Raw genomic sequence first — 20425 nt, 5'->3', positions numbered from 1 at the left:
AAAAATTAATGTTGATTTCCAACTATATACAAGGTCCCTTTTCAATCAGAATCATGCCTATTAAAAAAATTCAACGGCAAAATTATTCGACTTACTAGCTTGAAAACAGAACATGCTATTGATTCATAGAAGAATTTTACTCATTAACGGCTCTCTTTAAGGTGGAAATTCTTAGCTGATAGACGTGGACATGGAAAATTTTGATTTTTGACAGTTTTGCCTACACCTGCAGTCACATCTTCATTGAAATTAAAACGGTTTCGAATAGATCTTCTTGGCTATCCACAGATAACTTACACAGTCAAGTTCAGTTTCATCCGAAAAATTAATTGTGACGAATAATTTCAGTACTCTCCTGAACTTTGAAAAGAATTTTAGTAAAAAGATGAGTATTTTTTTCACTGCACACATATTTTATTTCCTTTTTATACAAAAATATGTGCTTTCTAAAATTCAAAAAAATTGTCAACCTTAAATCTGAAGTATTTTCACTCCTTCAAAAAATTTGGACGGATAAAAATGCATTTTGAAGTGAGAAATGCGCATCCAGATGCGTATTGGCAAACACTGGTCAAGTCACATTACTACGACCACTTACTATTTTTGACATCGAAAACGTTTAGCTAATGAGGCAAGTGCCACGAGCTGGCTTGGTGTGAATATACGATGAAATTCTGGAAATGTATTAGTCGTTACTGCTGAAAGTTTAAAAATCGATTTATCTGATTTCCAAAAAAGAGATAATAGCTGAATTTTTAGCAAAGCATCACAGTGTCTTTAAAACCGAGCAGTTTTGGAAGTGCCCTCTGCTGTCGTGAAGTGCACCGTAACTAGACAAATGGCATCACTGCAATAACCCCGTACTTCTGAAAAGTACTTTTAACCGGTCTGGTTATAAATCCATCCCTGATCCTGTGTGTTCATGGATGTTTGTTGTGATTGTTTTAAGGGGCTGATTAGAGACAGAGCATTCGACGTGCCGGAGTGAAAAAAGGTCATAAAATGTCGTTGTTAGACGCAAGCTGCAAAATGCTGTAGGCAACCACAAGACATCTGGAAGACCAGCGCGGGTACGTCGGTAAATTTTGAAAAACGCGTTTGTCTATTGCTCCATTGTGAGATATGGAGATGGGGGCGAAGAGGATCTTCCATAATGGTAATGATACGGTTGCGTATCACTTAGCCAGAAATTGTCTGAAAATAACTAAACAAGCAAGACCTCCAAGTGCTTATCTGATTTCCCGAATCTTCCAGAATTGTACCTAATCGAACATAATTTGGAACCACACACACACACACACACAACCTGATCATCATATTTGATTTTTAGTTTTTCCATGATGGATTGTAATCCACCTTTGGCTCCTTACCTCTTAGAACCTCCCAGCATCTTATATTTTGTCACTTTCAGGTCATCTAGCTGCTGCTTGGACTGGGAAGACTGTCATTCCAAATATAAGCTGGTGGTCTTAATAACGTGACTAGATCGCAAGTATTATCTTTGAAAAGCCAAGAAGATCCAATAGACTCCGATTCCGAATACACCGGAGATTTTTGCCGAAAACATGAACGAAGCAATTGGAAATGAAAATTCCCCTGGCCACTTACACAAAATTACTCTCTGGCCCACAATCGTCTCACCGAAACATTGATTCTCTCCATGTATTAAAGAATCAATATCCGTAATTCTCTCAAATGCGAAAATTTAAATATATGAACCGATACTTTAAATTTTTCCTCCTAAAAACACACTTATGCCGGAACTAAAAATGCTAGCCATAAAATTTCCTAATTATATCTACACAAAAATAGTTTTTTATTTACGGTTTTCTTCCAAAGAAGATTCCACCAGTTTAAAGATTGTCGAGCTAAAAATATTTTCTTTACTGCGGTTCACCTCCATCAACACTGTTGAAACTAAAAGAGGAAAAACATCTTCCTGAACGAAAACAGACACACGCTGTGAAAATATTGCAGTATTTTAAAACTCCGTCATGTTTCTTAGAAATGTGAAAAAACACAGGGCGCATGGCATTTTGCTGGCGAACCACTGGTCCTAGAGGCATACTTCCAATTGGAAAAAGTATCCAAATAACGTGTATTTATTTTCATTTCAACATGTCATATGTCATTCATGTTGCAAGAGGTTGTATAGTTATTAAAATAAAAATATTAACTTTTTATACGGACACCCTGTCTCCAAAAACCCAATTAGAAAACCGTAAGTCTACTCGCATTTAATGCCGTTTTTTCCCAACTTTCCTCCGTTTATCGAATTTTAATATCTCAGTAAACATTGCATTTACAAACGTGGAATTTTTTGTGTGTATGAGGAGAGACAGGGCAACAACTTTCTAATTAGATTTTTGAGAACAGGGTGTCCGTATAAAAAGTTAACATTTTTATTTTAAGAACTATACAACCCCTTGCAATATGAATGACATATCTGAGTACTACACGTTGTTTCGATACTTTTTCTAATTGGAAGTATGCCTCTAGGATCAACAGTTAACCAGTAAAATGTCATGCCTCTTGTTACCTAAACACCCTGTATATGTATAATGAAGTCAAACTCGATTTAATGACATTGAAGATTCCACGAAAGTTTGTTGCTATAGCTGAGGTGTCGATACAAATGAGGTTGATGTGTTCAAGACCTTATAAATTTAAAAAAATATAATCAAATTCTATACATAAAGGTGTTAAGGTGTTATTTTATGATTAGGGCGGAAATATTTTAGCGAGAAAATAATACGGAAAATTGGAATCACACACACATAAATACGGGGCATTGCTAATTTTTGCCAAACGTCTTGCCGAATGTCAGCGAAATCACCAATTATTGAGTATCAATAACCACAGGAGAAATCTTTTTAGATTAGAACTACATCCAGTCTGCAGTGAATCGAACTGTATTTCTCGAGAAAAGATATTGACAAAAATATGTATATATAGCAGTACTTGACCAATCCCAGGCGCTAGATTGCCATGTCGACTAAAAAATCGGCGTTGGCGGCTACAATTTTCTATTTTTGATGACTAAAAAGGGGTCTAGAGGTAGCGCAAAATTTTCAGAATGTATGTAAGTATTTCCACCAACATGGGAGAAGGTCACCAAGGCCGAGAAAAGCATAAAACTTGAATATTCTGAAAATTATTTAAGCTATTTCTCACAGATAAAGTATTCTTGGCTCCTGAGAAATTTGACTGGCTTCTAACTTTTTTCGATTTGTCAAGCCCTGATATATAGTCTCTTATTCAATTTATACAAATCATCTCTATCTCCGATTTCGGTGATGATAGTGAATTTGGGTAAAGCTTAAATGAAAAACGGGATATTTTCATTGAAAAAAGTCGGATAAAATTACTGGAAAATAATATCCTGTATACGGGTCATACCAATCAACAAGTCTTGAGCGGCCAACAAGTTTATGTATGGGTTGTATGTTTAGGGTATGAGCATTTTTTGGGGAAACGCCATAAAAACTGAAGTAAAAGTATCGATGGATGAAAAAATGGATGTAGCTCTAATCTAAAAATATTTTACCCATGAAATTTTTTACGCATACTCAATAATTGGTGATTTCGCTGACATTCGGCAACATGCTTTATCAAAAATTAGCAATGTCCCGTATTTATCATCCCAATTTTCCGAATTCCTTGCGTTTTGTTGACGTTGTTAGCAAGGTTCACTTTTATCATTCTCTACGGGAATCGGCCTTGACCGTCAATTATTTACGTTAGAGCCGAAGTCGTTATAACCAAGTTTGGCTGTATGATATGTATAATAACGTTGAAATTTAGGAGTCCGAAAAATGAGTACCATAGTTGTTTGTGACTTGATATGATGATTAACATAATTTGTCTGTTTTGGTAAAATATGTTTGTACTAAAAATTGCGAACCATCCCAAGATGGTCTCTCTGGGCAGTCAGCGGCCTATCTGTCTGCACTAAAAATTAGTTTTTCAAAATTTATCCGTCGTTGAGAAGGTCGAAACTTTTTGTTTTGTGAAAGAGTCTAAGAGTCGATGATCGCAAGTACACAGAAATAGATCCTCTGGAAGGGAGTGAAAAATACACAGTCGCGGCAGAAAATAATGACGGATAGAATAAGAAAACACACACACACATAACTTGGTAACACCAAATGGGAACTGGAAGAGTTTCCATCTTCTCTCGTGTTGAGTGGAAACAGCAACAAGGATGATCTTGAATTAAAAAAAGGGGTTCGAAAGACGCGTGTTGTTAAACTCCACTCTCAAAATAAAAACTCATGATGGATAAAGTGGACAAGAGAGACGGAATACCATCAATCTTTACCATGGCTTCTCACTTTTGTTATCCTTTGCTTCTGTTGGTGATGAAAACTAAAAAAATGCAGAAGAAAGATTTTAAGATAATTTTTCAAATAAAGCTATTACATATGGGGAAATATATGCTGCGAATGATCTTTCGCTTTTCTTTTTTGGAATTCTGAAAGACTGGAGAAATTTCTGTTCATTTCTGCTTGGTAATTCGCTTACTAGCACTGGCTTTGAATTATTCCTCTTTTCTTAGTTTATTGCTCACTATAAAACTTTTGAAAGCACCCTATGATTTGACGATCCTCTCCAGTTTTAATTATTGATGTACATAGAATTATTTTCATTTCATTTTGCATTATAAATGTATAATATGTAAATTTTTTTGACAGTGCCCCATAAGGGGTCATTTAAGTATTACGTCAGCATCGATTGGGGCGGTTTCAGGTTTGCTGACGTTTGATGACAAGGGAGGAAGGGGGTTTGAATGATGCTTACGTCATCAATCGCCCTTTATAAAAATATTAAATATTCCTAATCGCATCAAACTCGGTGTGCCAAAAACGAGAAAAACCATTCCCTAGTTTACGGTCACATAAACTAACATTCTCCATATTGATAAGTCCTCTATAGAGCCAATTCAGTGATCTCTAAATGTTCCGCGGATCCTTCAAATGATCTGGGAAATGTGCCCGGGCCACTCAAGTACTCTAGAAATACGTAGCGGTCCACTTAAGTGCTATAGAAATGTGTCGCAGGCCATTTGAGTGCTCTGGAACTGTGCCGCACTTCACTTAAGTGATCCGTAATTATGCCGCTGATCACTGAAGTAATCTGGGAAAGTGCCGCGGGTAACTTGAGTGATGTAAAACTGCACTGCGGGCCGCTTAAGTGTTCCAAAACTGTGCCACACGACACATAAGGATCTCTAAATGTGCCACGGACCGCTTAAGTGTTCTGGAACTGTACCGCGGGTCACTCAAATTATCTGTGAATGTGCCACGGGCCTACTTAAGTAATCTGAAAATGTGCCACAGGCCGCTTGACTGCTCTCGAATTTTGCTACGGGCCATTTAAGCGATCTGTAAATGTGCCGCTCAGTTCATTTTAACAAATTAGCTTTGAGGTGGCGGACCACATCAGATAACCCCAAGTTCCACATTTGGCTCGCGGGCCATGGGTTTAGCATATATGACCTAGAGCAGGGGAGGCCAACCTTTTTCGAAGACGTGCCACAATCAAGATTATTTCCGATGCGCTTGCCACTCTACGAATTTTTACACGTAGACCACACGTCCCGTGTTTACGGGACACGAGCTTTCTTTCCGTTCCTAACAAACAAATTTCTTCTCAGCTGTCCTCTTATTTTCATAAAAATAGCTAAAGTTAATTTCTTTAATTTTGGAAAAGCGTTCGTGGGTCGCTCCTGATACCATGGCGTGCCATTGGCAGCACGCCTGCTGTGGGTTGCCCCTCCCTGCCTTGGAAGGTGGGTCGCAATGAATTTCTTAAAGAGAAATTTTGAGTTCTTAGCCTTCAAATAGCATTGAAATTAACAGAAATTGATTACAATAAGATATAAAGGTATTTTCTTCTGAAACTAATTTTTTAAAAAATATTTTTCGCATCACGCAAAAAAAAATTGGTCGTCGGGAGGGCGACATAGAAGGTTCGTGGCCCCCTTTCTCCTGCGTACGTCTCTGATCCCAATATGGGTTGGGGGAAGAACTGACGAAATTTTGCTGACGGGGGAGGGGAGGGGGTCAAAATCGCTAAAAATCAGCTGACGTAATACTTGAGAACAGAGAGAAGGGGGGGGGAATGACCTCTAATAAACTACTACTTATATATATAATTTCTCAAACCTTGGCTTGTGTATTCACCAGCTTAAATAGGTGGAAGCCTTCTTTCCAAACTGCAGTCAATTTGTCCATTTCAAGGGACAAATTCTCCCTTTCTCGACGTAAAGTCTGACACGACTCAGGCCATTATTATCTTTAATTTGTATAAATGGCCCTACTTAACACCATTAATTGCGCTATCAGATTTTCGCAGACGACTGTGTCATTTACAAAGTTGTAAACAATAGATCCGATTAAGAATCTCTTCCATATAAAATATCCGAATGGTGTTCATCCTGGCGATTGCACTTAAACACCTCATAAACAGTTTTTATGAGAGGTAGGCTACCCACAAAAAAAATTCTATGATTTCTCTACTCAATCTCAATAATTCAATATTCACCGAAGTTTCAAACAATACTTAAGTGGGCGTAATAATGAAACGGACGTCCATGAAACATACATGTCGATCATATCTTCCAAAAATCCCTCCAAAAACTTGTTTCGTCGCCAAAACCTTAAAATCTCTACCCGCGATCTCCGATATATACTTCTGCTTCCAAACATATATTCTTCTAGTTCTCGCCTATACGTGTAAAATTTGGGATCCTCATACGCTCACTAATATTAACAAGTTAGAATCAGTTCTCAGTTCAAAATTAATCCACCCGCTTCGTATTAAATTGCTGGTCTTCCTTCTATTACAGAACTTGAACACCAACTCAATATCAATCACTTATCTCTCGATTAAGCCTAATTTTCAAAATCCTCCATGGCTTTCTTTATATCGACATTTCTGATATCCTAATAAAATCTTCACATTTCCTCAATAGACTCAACAACCAACAAAAATTGAAACATATCTTTGCAATCTACAGACTGTTTTAAATCTAATTTCAAACAATAACCGAACAACCTACCAACCATTGATAGTCCTACGACTTCCGATTTTTTCTGTAATTTCAACCATCACTACGTCAAATTTCACCACTGCATTTTCTTGTTTAAACCTCGGCCCAACGATATTGTATAAATAAATAAATACGTCTGAAACTTTCAGGAGTAAAATATTACATTCGAGAGAGAGGGGGGGGGGGGAAATATAAAGATGTGTCTGATAGACGAGGATAGGTGAGGGAGAAAAAGCAAGGTACTTTACATCTCTTATCTCTCTGTAACTTTACATCTCTTATCTCTCTGTAACTTTACATCTCTTATCTCTCTGTAACTTTACATCTCTTATCTCTCTGTAACTTTACCTAATTATCTACTGTCTGTACTGTTCCTCCTCACCCTTATTGCTTTTTTTCTATCTTTCTCTTTCTTCATTTTTTTAACGCGTGAACAAGGCTACCATATTTATCACCTATACGTGTAATATAGATCATTCAAATTTATCCTCAACAGTTTGTACGCGAAGGGGTTAAATATTTTGGTGGGGGGGGGGGGGGAATGGCTTTCACGACAAGTTCGCCAAATTTTACAAAGTGTCGTTAAAAAAAACCTGCGTTTTAGCATTTTCTTACATTTCAAATTGAATTTTTTCAGTATCTATAATTACTGTATTTTTAATTGCGCTTTTGCACGTGCAGCTTTTATAGGTTTCGACTGCGCTAATCGTAATTTGGTTCTATACAAATGTCGGTCTGTAATATTGGTTTATTTGGAATAGGTTGATGACTTTTTTTTGATAAGTTGGTTTTGCGGCCACGTTGGCTAAATTCACTGCACATGCGGGAATATCTACAAATTTCTTTATACAGAAAACGCGCATAGAGCATTTTTTTCTCCTCTCTTTTTTTTAAAATTCAAATAAAATTTTTTATTATATTTTTGATTCTCAGTTCATTTTGAAATCTTTCAATTTTTGTTTAACCTTCTAACTTTAGAGAAATTATACTTTTACAATTCCCCCCCCCCCATTCAAATTTTCCTTAATCCATCATTTCTTCAGATTCTCGCTAAAAATAAATTCCATTTATTGAAATTAAGTAAACTAAGTACCCGAATAACTCGATTGGTCGTATATCAATCATCATTTTCCATATTTTCCAAAATGATATCATCAGAAAGAAAAATAAATTTTTCATATTTTTTCGTTGAGACTGATTTTGGATAATTTTTTTTCTTTTGAAAACATTTTAAATTATTTTTTACTTTTTTTATCAACTGTTTTTTAGAATTTCTCAAACGAGTTTTAGGAAAAATCACTGAAGCTTTTCATAGCCATATTACCGTCAGGTACATTTATAGGCAATTGAAGTAGAATGAATCATCTTTCAGAAGTTTTCGTTATACCGTAAGTTGCTAGAAACATGTGAGGTCTGGGAGCAATAAACCCTTCCTGACTGTGATTATTTGGAAAAATTAATTTTTTTCTACCAATTTGTTTTGTCTCTATGTCCAATAATAATAAATATCACAAACATTTTTCTAAAAAATATATTTCAGTGTTAGAAATTCTGAAACAATTCCAATTGGCATCATTGGAGATTTTGGAGGAAATTATTCAACTTATATACAGTGAAACTTCGCTACAACGATACTCGATATAACGATAATCCCTCCTCCAATATTTTTTCTTAGTCTGTAGAGTATCGTTATGTCGAGGTCTTATTGTAATTTTAAATTCAAAAATGTAGTTTATGTGTGTCATTCTCTGATCATTATGAGAAATGAAAATAGATATTGGTATGATATTCAAATACACAATAACTACCTGCTATAATTTTCGAAAGTTTGACAGGCTGTCAGAAATCGGAATAACGCATGCACATCAACTTGACCGCACACAACCGGTAGCATTTTAACAGCAAGCCACTGCAATCTATCGGCAAAGAATGAAACTTCAATATGCAATGTTCATTGGTATCATTCGCCACGAAGAATGGTATGGGCTGTGAAAGCCAAAAAAGTTAGTGATCCAGTTCAGAAAGGGTTAAAAATCAGCAAATTTCCAGAAGAAATTTATGGAATAAAAAAATTCACAACATTCTTTTATCTTTGTTATCATTAAAATTCCCTATATATTTTATTTTTCCCTTTTTAATCAGTATGGTCTCCAAGCACTCAGAAGCGTTCTCTTCGCTTAGACTTGAGTCAAATCAAGAATCACGGAGATGACAGTGCATCAACCTCAGGGAAAGGAAGCCCCGCCCAATCATCTACCAGGGAATCTAGTGAGATAACAGAAGAGCCAAGTTCTTCTGTTTGGCAACCGTTTGGAGCTCCAGCTGAAACACCTCAATTCCGAAGTGTCAAGTTGGATGGTCTCCCTGCCAAAGCACAGACGTCATCATCACCACAACCAAAGACACCTCCTGCATGTGAAGAATCAAAGTCCTTCGAGCAGGTAAGTACGAACATGGATTAAATTCAGTGATATTGCTCGACTTGCTTTATGAAGTACTATTTTATTACTTAAATTACGTTATAAGACCGGCTGCTATGAGGATCACGCTTAGCTACTATGCGTATAAAATTCACTCTACAATAACAGAACAAGACAGAATTTCGTTGGGATATGAAGATCTCAGTACAAAGTGTATTCGTAAAACTTTACTTCCAACATATCTGATTAGATTATGCTTTAAATAATCCCAGTTTCAATTTCATAAGAGTTATTTCGATATCTTTATAACATTCAACCGACGGAAGTGCCTTGTTTACCGTAATAGAATTAGTTTATCTAAAGATTACCGAAATACAGTAGCAACGCCTAACTTGAGGATTGAAAACTTGAAGTGGATCTTAATATGATAAGAGATGTTGACGAATATAATTCTAAAGGATTTTCTGTCCACTAATCGTAGAATAAAAAAAAGCTCTCAAAAATTTTACTTAACTTTCCTTTGAGTTATCAGCTAATGTGTAAAAATACCTGTTATTGCACAAAACGTTTTGATGTGAATAAGTCTTTAAAATCTGCTACTGACCAAACCGAAAAGTTGACTTTAAAGTTATGAAAACTGGTTTCTCCTTGAACGCTTTTATAATTAATATGATATATACGGCGTAGATAAATGGTGTTTGTTTTTAAGTTTGAATACCAAACCATCCGCTTCGCAAATTAACGAAAATCATCAGAAGTTACGCAGATTGAAATCAATTATGATTATTAACAGGTCCGGTAAAGACAAATCCAACGATACCCTTTTCCATATGCATACGTCTTCTAGTATGAATAAGACAACCATAAGTATTCTTTATGGGCATTGTATAATATTTTATCATGTGTATATATTGTTTACAATTTTTGTTAATTGCATTTTTAATTGGGTTGCTGTATTTTTGAAATATATGACATCCATATTTTTATGGGCATCTTTTTCTCAGCCACCTCGTTGGGCATTTTGCCTGTTGTGGCGTTGTATTTGTATTTGTATATTTGTATTAGTATTCAATGGGTATCAGATTGTATCGTAACGAAAACAAGTCATACTTAAAAGCTTTATATCTTCGAAAGTTCACATTGAAGTTGATATCTACGAATTGATTTATATGTACAGTACTTGGTGTTGGACACAAATCCACGATACTCTAATATTCTTTCAAGTTGGAGTGCCAGACTGTCGACTTATACCGTAATGATGTGCAAAAGATATATTTAAATCCGAACTTCAGGCCGTGTCACAGCAAACTCCATTTTTTAATTTAGTTGTTGTTGCTAGTTGAAGCTTTAGTTCCGAGATGCACATTCCTCTCTTTTTGTTTGCAAGAGTTATTTTGAGAAGAGCTTATCAACCGAAATTCAAATGGTATTTTTCCAGCACTAAACGCGAATATAAGTAAGTTCCAGATTTCTGGAATAAACATTACTAAACCACACGAAAAATAGCGTTCTTCAACTTTCTGGGCAGCTACCGTTTTTTTAGTACCGGAATAAACATCTTTGTTCCTGTCTAGAAGAACAGATACCAATATCTCAAAGATCGAAACAGACATCTAGACAACCGTTGCAGGCCAGGTTTTAAAAAACCAGATGGCTTCGTTCTCCATTTACATCTCTGTATCTGGAAAATATCGCCTTGCAGAAGAAACTACACCATGGTGATGAGAGGATAGAAGTGACTGCTGATTTTCTTTCTGCTATGTATATTTAGATGCTGGCATTGAAGTTCCCAGAAAAATAAACATTCCTTGAGTGTTTCATGCTACTGGTCAAAATGGCAGACAAACAGTTTCTTCTTAAGTTTCTATTGGCATTGTAACCATAAATATAATGTACCGTAAAACTGTATCAGGAAATTTGACGATTCTATTTATACACTGCACTACAACTTTGAATTTAGCTTGGTGAAACCGTATATATCTCTGTATGTAGTAGATGTAATTGGTGTATAGAACGGAATGGAGATATCGAACATCCAAATGATTAAAACATTTTTACCTTTCCAATGATTCTATTTGAAGTGTGCAACTTTAGATAATGAGTGATAATATTGCAAATTTTACCATGAAAAGTAATTTTGTAACTTTCACAGACAGCATATGTGTTGTATTTTGTAGATCAACAAGAGTTCTGAAAGTAATCACAACGAAGTCCCTCCAGTAACGATAGAAAGACTCTCTGAAAGTCAAATCGTCAGCGATGCCGAGGGCTCCGACAAGTCAAAAAGTACAACGTCGACAACGACTTCGGCAACGATATCCGCATGGAACCGGTCTGGAAGAGGAATCAACTTACCACCCTCACAAAGTCCAACTATCACGCTGCTGCAAAAAGCTCGAGGTCCGCTAAAATGAACACATTAAAGTAACAAATAATACTATTGCCGTTGTTTTGGTTTCAATACAGTTATGCCATCAAACACATATTTAACCGCCTTACCATGTTTTGTTTAAACAATGTAAATATGTTTAACGAGTTCGAGAGTATGAGACCAAAACATTTTCGGGGAACATTTTTAACTACTGAAAAGTGCTTGCTACCAGTAAAACCCTGAATCGAATTACCATTACGAAAATAGAATGACAGCATTTAGTTAAGAAACACAAAAATTAATAGAAAGTTCAGGATGAATAAAAGTTTGTAATAGTTTTTTTTCTTCAAATCGGGGCACTGGGCTCAGGCTCCGCAGCCCCCCTAATAAGACGTCAGTGATGAGATGAAAAACTTTCATCGTAAAGTCGGAGCAATGATGCCTACTCATGATAGGTAGGCGGAAACAGAGATATGCTCAAAACATTCATCAGTGAATCAGCTAGGTAGTCGAAACTGTTTACGTTTGAAAGTTTAGGCTAAAATCATAATATTAAATGAATTGAATTAAATTAAATATATGCACAGTACTCTTGAGCACTCCCCCCATTACACGAGAATATAACATTCAGACTAATAATATTGAGAATATAACTTTAAGTGTTGCTTTTTTTTATAATAAGTATCATGCCCCCCACATCCTGCAGCAGGGCCCCTAGGCCGGGATCTTTGGTGGGCCTCTTTCTTGTGAATTTATATTGTGAAAAACAAAAACAAAAAATGATGAGAATTGTTACGTGCTTCCAGGGTTTGGCTGTGATAAATACACTGAAGAGCCAAAAAAACTGGTCCACCTGCCTAATATCGTGTAGGGCCCCCGTGAGCACGCAGAAGTGCCGCAACACGACGTGGCATGGACTCTACTAATGTCTGCAGTAGTGCTGGAGGTAATTGACACCATGAATGCTGCAGGGCTGTCCATAAATCCGTAGGAGTAAGAGGGGGTGGAGATCTCTTCTGAACACCACGTTGCAAGGCATCCCAGATATGTTGAATAATGTTAATGTCTGGGGATTTTGGTGGCCAGCGGAAGTGTCTAAAGTCAGAAGAGTGTTCCTGGAGCCACTTTGTAGCAATTCTGGACGTGTGGGGGTGTCGCATTGTCCTGCTGAAATTGTCCAAGTCCGTCGGAATGCACAATGGACATGAATGGGTGCAGGTGATCAGACAGGATGCTTACGTACCTGTCAGAGTCGTATCTATAGTTCGTTTCAGGTTAACTTTGCAGTGGAGAGGAAGGTAGAGAGTGTACTCCTCCGCCGCAAAATAAAGTTCCCATAAATCGGAGTTTTATGATGATCATTTATACAGAATATTTCAATTTTTTTTAATGATTTTGTGAAAAAGAAAGGAAAAATATCGTTTTGAACCGATGTTTCTTCGTTTGAAATTTTTAAATTAGAAAAAAATATTGGTTACTATTATCCAAAAATCTATAGCAACCACAACGACATTTTCGCGGTATCCTAGAAATCGTCCATACCTTACCCAGGCCGCGCATCGATACATTGGTTAAGAGGCTTTTATTGCCATAGCAACGAGTGATGAGGTTCCCTCGTAGCTTCCTCTCCACTGCAAAGTTAACCTGAAACGGACTATAGACGTATCAGGGGTCCCATATCACGCCAACTGCACACGCCCCATACCATCACAGAGCCTCCACCAGCTTGAACAGTCCCCTGTTGACATGTAGGGTCCATGGATTCATGAGGTTGTCTCCATACCCGTACACGTCCATCAGCTCGAAGCAATTGGAACCGAGACTCGTCAGACCAGGCAACGTGTTTCCAGTCCTCAACAGTCCAATGTCGGTGTTGTCGGGCCCAGGCGAGGCGTAAAGCTTTGTGTCGTGCAGTCATCAAGGGTACACGAGTGGGCCTTCGGCTCCGAAAGCCCATATCGATGATGTTTCGTTTAATGGTTCGCACGCTGACACTCGTTGATGGCCCAGCATTGAAATCTGCAGCAATTTGCGGAAAAGTTGCACGTCTGTCCCATTTAATGATTCTCGTCAGTCGTCGTTGGTCCCGTTCTTGCATGATCTTTTTCCGGCCGCAGCGATTTCGTAGATTTAATTTTTTACCGGATTCCCGATATTCACGGTACACTCGTGAAATTGTCGTACGTGAAAATCCAAATTTCATCGCTACCTCGGAGATGCTATGTCCCATCTCTCGTGCGCCGACTATAACACCACGTTCAAACTCACTTAAATCTCGATAACCTGCCATTGTAGCAGCAGTAACCGATCTAACAACTATGCCAGACACTTGTTGTGTTATATAGGCGTTGCCGACCGCAGCGCCGTACTCTGATTGGTTCCATATCTCTTTATTTGCATACGCATGCCTGTACCAGTTTTTTTGGCTCTTCAGTTTATACTTGTATCTTTCGTTTTATTTTGCCTATACGAATTAATGCCAACATTTTGTTTTGTTTGTTTTGCAGAGGGTCAAATTCCAAAAGGAGCCGTGTACATCGATGAAAAATCCAGCAAAGGTACATAAATTTTCAATTCTCTAAATTCAGATTAGAAATCCATAAGAGAAGAAAATTGGCGATCAGAAATGGTTTTTTTTTATCACTTTTGGAGAAATTGGGACTTTCCCTACTTTTCAAGACTAATGTTGGATTATCTTCAACAATAAAACGTTTTCTTCTTTAATGCTAGTGACACACATTCACTGATAAAATTCATTTATTTTTGAGGTCTTGGGAAAAAGTTCATAGTATTAATCTCTCATAGTCAGAAGTTTAGTGTGGTCCTTGATACATTTACACGATCTTTAGACCTAGATAAACCTGCAAGTTGTAAACATGTGCCATTTACATACATTTGGTTCTTAAACAAACAAAACCTTCGAAATTCATTTGTTTTTTATGGGAAAAATATGAACATCTAGAAAAACACCAAATACACGTTTTCATCTTTTTTTCGTTTTTTTTGTGATCCAGATAAGCACGAGTTAGGCTTACTTACTACAGTTTGATATCACCGTACCTGATTTGTGTATCCATCGTTTGATGAGCAATTATGGAATCAAAAATACTAAAAATGATGTGTATTTTTCTCATTGATAGTCACACCCATTCCTAAGGACGCAGTCCTGATTGACCAGAAGGTGACTGTAGAAGGAGATAAGATCCACACAGACAGCTACTATGCCGTACCAACATCTATAGCGACGGGTGAGGTCACAACGCATGTTATCAAAGCACCAAAGTACGATGGCATCGGACCAACGGAGTATGGTATTCCCGTTGCACTTCGTACGGTATGTTCACACGGAAGATAGATTACTGGAATGAAAATTAAAATATCATTAGTCAAAATTAGTTTCCATTGTTTTCTTCGATGAATATCACAATTTGCAATTTAAAATATGCTTTGTAACAAAACTTACAGATATTTATTGGATTTTTAGTGTGTTAAAGATGAGTACTCAAGTGACTGGTATAAGACGATGTATCGATCACTCCACAAGACGGCTGATGACGCAAAAAGTGAGTATCCGTCGTAAAACTTTCATCAGATTCAACTGTTATATGCATTTGGGCAAAATATTATTTAGCATTATATGATTGAACCCCTTTTCTATTTTAATATTTTAGATCATATGCAAACAGTTCATCTGGGAGGATACATGTCAGAACCTGAATATGATCGAAGACGTAAGTATAACTGTTGTTATACTACAGGCTACGGACATTTCGCTAGAAGAAGGTTGGAAGCGAATATCTCTATAATACAAATACAAATACAACGACACAACAGGCAAATTGCCCAACGAGGTGGCTGACTTAAGAACATCATGGATCCCCGAGCCATTTTTTGGAGGCCCTACCTACTACTACTACACCCCCCCCCCCCCCCGCGGAACCCCCCAACGAATCGGTACGTGCGGGAATGTGCGTGTACGTGTAGTGAAACCTGACGTGAAGTTTTGTTGTTTCTCTGTAATGCTTGTTATGTGTAGTGCTGTCATTTGCCACTACATTTCTAACTATGAGTGAAGTGTTATGATTGAATGATTTATCGTTGTAGGACTGTTGCTCTCTGTGGCGAGACTTTTTAACGGGGAGATCCGCTCGCATTTGCGCCTTGAAGTCGGGAACCACAAAAAACCAACTTCAGCCGACCTATAAATATGAGGTTATTTTGTTCAAGCAACCATAAAGATGTTTTAAAAGTCTAGTTGTTTTAATTAGAGCCTTAAAATTTGAGGCTTTCTGCCATAATCCTTCGTCAAACCGAAAGAGATTGAGAGTAAAACTGTACTATACAGCGACAAAAGTTATAGCTGACACTATAGGCCATAGAGCCCCTCCCAGTAATATTTGCCACGATCTCTATATTACCTATAGAAATATTTAGTTTGAGACACCCCCCCCCCCTAATATTTTTCAGCCTATAAAATATTTTGAATAACTTTACGCCTATGGCTGACGCTCTTCTATCTGGTCGATTTGAAATTTTCTCAGTACATTCGAGAATCGTACCATCAAAATAATTCGGTTTTGGTTTGGCTTAAATCTATTAATGTTAAGAGTTAACAGTTTCCAGTATATTCAGTCTTAGGGTATAAATCGGATAATTTGTATTTTGCTATCAAATGTCTTAGTGTTTCTGAATTTGCTCAAATACCGTAATATTTGTGATAATTTTTTTTCCAAGCTCACCGGCCTGATTATAGTACCATGGAATACAAAAGAAAGGCTGAGAAATATCTGACTGCTACAGATATAAGTAGAACTGAAGCAAGATCACCTGAAATCGTAGTTAAAAAAGTAAATGAGTAAGTTAATGCTGATATTCACTTGAATTTATAGCAAATAACGAGAGTATTAAATGTACTCTGGAAAAATTTCCGAAAAATAATCTTGAAAGTATTGTAATAGTAAAAAGAAAAGTGGGTCCCCCCTGGTTCTTTTCAGATAAACGGGCGCCACGAATCAGTAGTTAGGCTAAATCAGGACTTCCTACCTGTTCCCCACCATCAAAGAAAGAGATCACTGTAGGGACGGAGGTTTGATAGCTTGGGCAGGCATCATATTGGATGACGCACAGACCTTTATGTCTTGACCAGAGGATCTGTGACTGCTGTCAGATCTAGGGATGGCATTTTGGAGCCCTATGTTTACCTTTTCCGGGGTGCCGTTGGCTCTTATTTCATTTTAACAGACTACAATGTGCGTCCACATAGAGCTGCTATGATCGACGAATTTCTGGAAAATGCCTTATCTCCAGACCTAAACCCCTATTTAACATGCTTGGGACGTTCTTGGGAAGGCAATTGCAGCTCATCACCTGCCTCCCAGATCTATCCAAGAGCTGAAAACAGCGCTGTTGAAGAAGTGGGACCGACTGCCACAGGGACTCCAAAAAAGCCTGATTTCCGGTGTGAGTTAACGTTGTGCGACCTGGGTAACTATAGGAGGAGACCATACTTCATATCAACTCATTTTTTTGTTCAATATCGTAAGCTCTGTGTTAGACCGTCCTGCATTGATGCGTCTTACGCACGAGCGTTCATGTGTACAATAACTGTTGTATGCCTGTTTTGTTTGTATTATATGAACATATACTGAATTTTATTAAAATTTGTCCAGAAGTTTCCTAGATAATCGCAAAAAGTGAAAATTCTCTTAGATTTGAACACCAGTGTATAGGGGTCATTCAAGTATTACGTCAGCATCGAGGGGGGAAAGGGGGTTTCGGATTTGCTGACTTTTGATGACAAGGTGGGGGGGGGGGGTTGAAGGTTGCTTAAGTCATCAACCACCCCTTTTTGAAGATATGAAATATTCTAAGCTGCTGACGAAAATTTGCTGACAAGGGGGGGGGGGGTAAAAAATGGCTGAAAATCTGCTTACGTAATACTTGAATGGCCCCATAAAGGGTATTTCAAATTGTTTGTCCATGTGAAAATAACCGTTGACTTTAGAAGTATACTTTCGATTTCAAAAAGTTAACAAATGACATGCGGTTTCTTAAAATGTCGTAATTTTTTTGACGGTTCGTATACATAAGAAAAACTTTTCGTACAGTCCCAGTGTGCCAAAACTTCTAATTAGTGAAATGTAGATCATGTTCTGAAAAGTAATTTACATCTGCCGATTTTTTCATTTCATTTTTTAGTCCTGAAAAAGTAGAATAATTATTTTATTATAATTCTGTCCGAGAGAGATGAAAAGCATCTGAAACATTCAGCGATGAAAAGCATCTATCTTTTAAATTAGGGGAGGCCAACTTGCCAGAAGCGTGCCACAAATAGTACGCTATAGTATCAGGAGTGGCAGGCGAACACTTTTCAAAAATTATGTATGCTACCAAACTATATTTAGCATGGTACTCTTGAAACAATAACTATGTAATGTGAGACTTCATTCAGTGCGTTTCTGTTTGGTTTTCTATCTTTGGGCATAGTTGCTGCATATCCATGCGAACAAGATTTAGGATCGTCTGCATGGGAGACATGCATTGTATACAATGTAATTGCGTATCCATCTATGAATTCTTGTGGAGGGGAGCTAAGCCCTCTTATAAAGCTCATTGAGGAGGGGGGCCCCCAAGCACCCTGAAGCCTGAGGTTCCGGTGTCTATGCTCAACGTGGTATAGGTAAGATGAACTTCTACCGATATATGTACATACACAGTCTGCGTTCGATAATCGAATTTATTACTCAAAAAATAAGAACAATTTAGAACTCAAAAGAGTGACAAACTGAACATTTTTACGAAAATAAGAGGACAGTCGAGCAATAAATATTTTGCAGGAACGGAGAGAATGCTAGTGTCCCGTAAGACAAAGGACATGGTCTGGGCGTTAAAATTCGAAGAGTAGCACGTGCAACGAAAATAATCTTGACACGGCTTAGAAAAAGGTTGGCCACCCCCGTTTTAAATACACGATAAAATAATCTAAACAAAATAACTGATAGCTGAGGTCATTTCATTTGTGTAGAGTCCCTAAAAATAGAGATTTTCAAGCCAATACGAACACACCAACACAGTGATAAATCGCCAATTGCAAATTTTCATCTTTAATATCTCGCTGAATATTGCATTTAAAAATATGGAACTTTTGCAAATGACTTTTCAAAAATCCGGTTCTACATTTCACTAATTGGAAGTTCTGGAACACGGGGATTGAATAAAAAATTAATTTTTCATGTATACGATACCACAAAAAAAATAAATAAATCCGGCGTTTTAAGAAACCGCTTGTCGTTTGACAGCGTACTTCTAATGCCAACGATTGCGTAGATAGTCCTATGGACAAACAATTTGAAACACTCTATGTGAGCATTCTTTTTTCTATGCTTAAATCTTTGCAGCGATGCTTTGACAGATGGTATTGTGTCTGGTCGGCAAGTAGGAAGTTACAGGAACCAACCTAGAAGCATCGCTGAATATGAACCAGGCCACTCCTCACTGGCTGATCAGGAATTTCAAAAGGTATAAAAGAGTTTCACTATTTTCTCCAGTAGGGCGGGTGAATCCTCGGTTCCTTATTCTTAGACGAAACGTCTCATGATGTATCACAGTCGCAGAAAAAAAAATCTAGGTTTTCATCTGATTAAGACATAATTATCAGTAGTTACTTGAAATTGATTTGATTCTGTAAACTAGTAGACTGGGTCTTTTCGGCAGTTTTAAGAATGAATTCCGTGAATTCTGGAAATAAATATACATTCATCGAACTAGGTTATTGATTTCGGAGTTAATGTTAATTGTGCTCAATAGCGTAACGTACTTGAATGATAGTTGAATAATTACTCTTGTTGTTCAAGAGACACAAAAAAAATTAGTACAGACAATCCTTACGCAAATCCCATTAGAACGTCACCAATTATTGGGTGTCTTCGACGGCGTCTCTCTCTTTAGACATTAAATAATTCATCTTTCACAACAGAAATGTTCATGATTTAAGGCAATATTAGACCCAGTCTATACTGTTATCTTCTTACACTTATAGATGTTTCTGTTTCACGTTTCCCTCTCTCTTTTCCTTGCAGTTCTGGGATGATTTCTGGGACTCCATGGAAGATCTGGTATGGTGTTCACCGGTTATGTGTTAATCCCAACACTCCTTCAAAGCATGTTCCATATTGCACTTTCTTTCCTCAAGCACTCTCACTAACCTCACGCCTTAGATCTGGTTTATTTTGTTTCCTCAGCCATTTCTCTACTTAGAATGATACTAGAATGAAACTATGTTTCTTTCTGCACTTTTATACTCTTCCAGAGCCATATCTGCGATAATTTTAAGCATCGTTCACGAGTAATGGCAGCTCACGTTTAGCATGATTCACTAGCGTAAACTATATGTTTAATACACGCACGGGACTGTTTTTATTTCGCACTTAACTTTCAGACTGGGACTTGATGGTTGATTCGAAATCTGAAATATTCCAAATCCGTATTTATTGGAAACTTGGTAATTTCTCATATAGCTTTTTTATCATGTATATAAACATTTGAGAGCGAAAAATTGCCCGTTTCATCTTTTTCTTTAAA

At 37.3% G+C, this 20425-nt stretch overlaps 1 protein-coding gene across 8 annotated transcripts in view; it reads left to right on the top strand.

Annotated features, from left to right (window-relative positions):
* LOC149085248 (uncharacterized) overlaps positions 1-20425 on the top strand; it is a 109539-nt gene that overhangs the window by 63465 nt on the left and 25649 nt on the right. For 3 of the 8 annotated variants that reach the window (XM_089233146.1, XM_089233142.1, XM_089233148.1), the window contains 9 exons: positions 9197-9495; positions 11652-11874; positions 14353-14403; positions 14986-15179; positions 15330-15408; positions 15517-15576; positions 16580-16700; positions 19243-19363; positions 19924-19959. In XM_089233146.1, the coding sequence (XP_089089272.1) occupies positions 9197-9495; positions 11652-11874; positions 14353-14403; positions 14986-15179; positions 15330-15408; positions 15517-15576; positions 16580-16700; positions 19243-19363; positions 19924-19959 (1184 nt within the window). The remainder of the gene's footprint in view (positions 1-9196; positions 9496-11651; positions 11875-14352; positions 14404-14985; positions 15180-15329; positions 15409-15516; positions 15577-16579; positions 16701-19242; positions 19364-19923; positions 19960-20425) is intronic. The other 5 variants (XM_089233147.1, XM_089233143.1, XM_089233149.1 and 2 more) reach the window with 2 other exon arrangements.

Source organism: Pholcus phalangioides, unplaced genomic scaffold (assembly GCF_987345545.1).
Source record: "Pholcus phalangioides strain wild (caught in Gottingen) unplaced genomic scaffold, Ppha-v1.0 ptg000007l_1, whole genome shotgun sequence".
Classification (NCBI taxonomy): Eukaryota; Metazoa; Arthropoda; class Arachnida; order Araneae; family Pholcidae; genus Pholcus; species Pholcus phalangioides.
This window is presented reverse-complemented; position numbering and strand designations above follow the sequence as displayed.